The sequence below is a fragment of the Gossypium hirsutum genome, chromosome A12 (assembly GCF_007990345.1).
Source record: "Gossypium hirsutum isolate 1008001.06 chromosome A12, Gossypium_hirsutum_v2.1, whole genome shotgun sequence".
In the NCBI taxonomy this organism is placed as follows: Eukaryota; Viridiplantae; Streptophyta; class Magnoliopsida; order Malvales; family Malvaceae; genus Gossypium; species Gossypium hirsutum.
The window spans coordinates 99,940,312-99,944,207 of NC_053435.1; the positions used below are offsets into that span (position 1 = coordinate 99,940,312).

The following is a 3,896-nucleotide window of genomic DNA, read 5'->3' on the forward strand; positions in this document are numbered from 1 at the left end:
TGAAATTTGTAATGATTTATTTAATTGAATCATTTAAACCAATTAAACTAACGAATCAGTAACTTAATCGATTTGATTATCGATCGAGTTCTAAAAATTACGAAGATTAGGTGTTTTTCAAGCTGATGATACTCATCTGTTTACAACTAATCTCTTTAATCCCAATTAAATGACATTGATGAAACGAATCCTACTAATTTCTAATTCAAGTGGCCAGTAGTTTTAATTTTTAACGGTCGATCTAAAATTTGAGAGAGACTTCAGAAAGGTTTGGGGACAATTCACCCTTTGAAGAATTTACAAACTGATGATGATTTTTCTTTTGAGCTAATTGGCAGTTTTTTCTGGGCTTTAATGAAAACCCAATAAGAGAATCTGATTTGGGGTTTGGGCTTTTCTACCTCTCTCATTTCTGGTGTTGAATCTCCGAATCCAATTTCCTCTCCCTCTACCATCAACAATGGCGACATCTATTGCAGCTCGCTTCTCTAGAAAGGCCGCGGCCTCGGCGTTCTCCGGCTGCCGCTACGTCATCGCTTCCCGTAGTTTCTCCACGGAGGCTGCCAAAACGATCTCGCCATCGTCGGATCAAGTGAAGTGGGACTACAGGGGTCAAAGAAAAATAATCCCTCTCGGTCAGTGGGTCCCTAAGGTAGCTGTCGACGCTTACGTTGCCCCCAACGTTGTCTTGGCCGGTCAAGTAACAGTCAACGACGGAGCCTCGGTGTGGAATGGTTGCGTCCTACGTGGCGACCTCAACAAGATCACCGTTGGGTTCTGCTCTAATGTCCAGGAACGCTGCGTCATTCACGCCGCTTGGTCCTCTCCGACCGGTAATCCTTTCATTTCACTTTCTTTTGGTTTCTTTTAGAAAACTTTGTTAAAGAAATTTTAGGGTTTTGGAGTTTCTTGGCCTTGTTTATAATCAAATTTTAGCTTGAATTAGATTGGGTTTTGGTGTTAATTTACTTTGGAACGAGCTAAAGTATTTAATGCTTTAAGTAATTAGGACCTATACATTATGCTATAATAGCTTCAATGAAGCTGAAAAATGAGAGAAATTGGTAGTGAGAATTTAGATTCAGGTCCCTAGGAGCTCTTGGTATCCGTAGAATGTAAACTGAGCTATTTTGCTCAATGAAAGACAAAGGTTTTGTAGTTATTCTTATGAGTCTTACTGTCGGACAGAGAACAATTTGTATTTAGGTTTCATTGTGAGCTTTACTGTGATTGGTAACCTCATTTTTCTTTTGATTCATTGCATTGAGGTCTACATGTTGGTCCATTGGATTATAGCTTGAAGGATAATGTATTCTCGTTATTCAATGCTTTGCATTGTCACAATACTTGTTACTGAAAGACTGAGTAGTATATGAAAAAAGGGTCAAAGAAATGTTAATTTATGATGCTGTTTTTACAGTTGCATAGAATGTAGATATTGATGTGAAAAAAAAAGGTCTTTTCTTCCACAGAGGCAAGGGAAGTGAATTGCTATAAGCTATGTTGCTATAAACATGGTCCTTGTTCCATGTTCTTCATTTTGCAGCGTGAGGCTTATGGTTGCAGCTGTGGGTTCAGTTGTTTAGTAGCTTAGGACTACCCAAGGTTAATCCTATTTCAACAAAAGGAAGGACATCCTTCACTTTTTAGATTCAATTTACGGATTCCTAGTTATGTGGGAGTTTTTAAAAGATTGATTATAAATTTGTCTGAAAACATAGTTTACAGGATGATGTCCTCCTGGAATTGCTGCCTTGAACAGCAGAAATGCAGTTTTCGGGTCCATAACAATGGTCTAATGGCTTTCAATAAATGTGCAGAAACTAATCACATTTTAAGGGATATTATTGGTGGTCTTTGCTTTATTTGCACAGATACTATTGTGTGATTTGCTAGGATGTGTTAGTTATATGATAGGGCATAGGTGCAAAAAATAGGTAAAATTATTTTAAAGAGTGGATAAATGTTTGAGCCGATCTCTAACTCATCAACAACCTTATCTGCTGGAGCTTTCATTTCAATCATCTCCCCTAGGGGATAGATAGAGGCAGAGGAGCTATTGTATTGTATTTTATGAAGCATCTGTCTCCATATTACCATAACAACTATTAAATTCTAACCGACCAGTATAGGATGTGGAGATACAGTGATTTCTCCCTTTTATATTAGCTTTAGTGAGATTGGTCACTTGCATTACCCTTAAAGAGTGGTTTTATAATAGGATAGTTATTTGGTATGCTGGTGGTGGAAATTTTTTACTCCAGGGTTGAGATTTTGCCATGTGTCCTTAAGTTGTATTTGAAAATTAAAAAATAAATGAATAGGACTGTGGAAATCTCAACCCCCTTTTTGGAGTTGAAAATTTCCACCGCCTGTGTACCGAATAATTATCCTTTATAATAATAGAGGTCATTAACTGATTAAAAAGCCTTTCTGTAACCCCTTAAAAGGTTCCTTGTTCTCTTTGCCCGCCTTCTAGTATTTTCAGCGATCTGATATTTGCAACTTGCCCTTGCTGTTATATGTCTTTCAGAAAAGGCCGTTTTTATTACTGCCAAGAATTGGTTCATTCTTGAATCTTGTTTGTTTGGTTGCTCCACTTTTGCTGCCTTTATTTTCTAGTGTGGCTCCTTAAACCTGCAAGTCCATTCCCCATGCTTAATTGCAAGTCAGCCTCATTTATATAACTGGAGACGTCTTCAATGTTTATGCTGTGCAGTCAAAATGATTCATATGCTGTAGAATTTTATTTTGTCCATGTGTTGCTCAGGGCCCAAGTCAATTTCTGTTCCTCGTTTTATGTTACAGGACTTCCAGCTGAGACATCAATTGAGAGGTTTGTGACAGTTGGTGCTTATAGTCTCTTGAGATCATGCACGATTGAACCAGAGTGCATTATTGGACAACATTCGATTCTTATGGAAGGTTCCTTGGTGGAGACTCACTCTATCCTTGAAGCTGGTTCTGTAGTTCCTCCAGGTAGGAGAATCCCAACTGGTGAGCTTTGGGCAGGAAATCCAGCTAGGTTTGTTCGGGCTTTGACCCATGAAGAAACCCTAGAAATCCCTAAACTTGCAGTGGCTATTAATGATCTAAGCAAAGAACATTTCTCCGAGTTCCTTCCGTACTCAACAGTATATTTAGAAGTTGAGAAGTTAAAGAAGTCCCTAGGAATAACCATTTGATTGCCTTTCATTTTTCATTATTCCATAATATCGGTCTCCCCGAGTTTTCCTTGCAAAGAAATAAGCAACCAAAGAACACCTAGAAGAAGAATCTTTTCTGTTGTTTATCCATGCACTTCATCATGTTGGCTGTTGAAAGAAAAACCTTTTAATCATGAGTGTCCTATGAAATGGAATATGGATTGTAGGTGAATTAATTTCATTTTGTATGATGTTGAGTTTATTGTGGTTTGTCCTTTGTGTTGACTGTGATGGCATGTATAAAATTGCAAGTGCCTTTCACATTATTAATATTTATAAATTGAATTGAATGATTGATGAGGACGTATGTTGAATCTATGTAAATGACCCCTATCTACTGATTTTCATCCTTTGATTATTATAATTCTTCCAAGTTGTAGGGTTATTATTGAGAGAAAAAGCATATTCCTTCCTTACATTCCAGGGCATTTTGACAGGAAAAACGCATATTCCTTAGATCATTATAGATTTGAGATTTTGGTTTCATGATATCGATATTGTTTTCAACCCTTCCGATTGGTTCAAAATAAATAAATTATTAAATTTTAAAAGTATATATATAAAATTTGATTCAAACCTTTTAGTTAGGTTAAATTTCTTTTCTAAATCGATACTTGGTTAGTTTTTATCCAATCGGTTGGATTTTGAAAACACCGTAAATTTACCTGTTGGTTGTTTTTGTTTTTTCAT

At 36.8% G+C, this 3,896-nt stretch overlaps 1 protein-coding gene across 1 annotated transcript; it reads left to right on the plus strand.

Moving 5' to 3' along the window:
* Positions 1 to 255: 255 nt before the first annotated feature.
* LOC107943507 (gamma carbonic anhydrase-like 1, mitochondrial) lies at positions 256 to 3,513 on the plus strand. Its single transcript, XM_016877255.2, has 2 exons — positions 256 to 833; positions 2,809 to 3,513. Exons 1-2 carry the CDS (start codon positions 461 to 463, stop codon positions 3,183 to 3,185), a joined length of 750 nt encoding a protein of 249 aa, XP_016732744.1. The 5' UTR covers positions 256 to 460; the 3' UTR covers positions 3,186 to 3,513.
* The last annotated feature ends 383 nt before the right edge of the window (positions 3,514 to 3,896 follow it).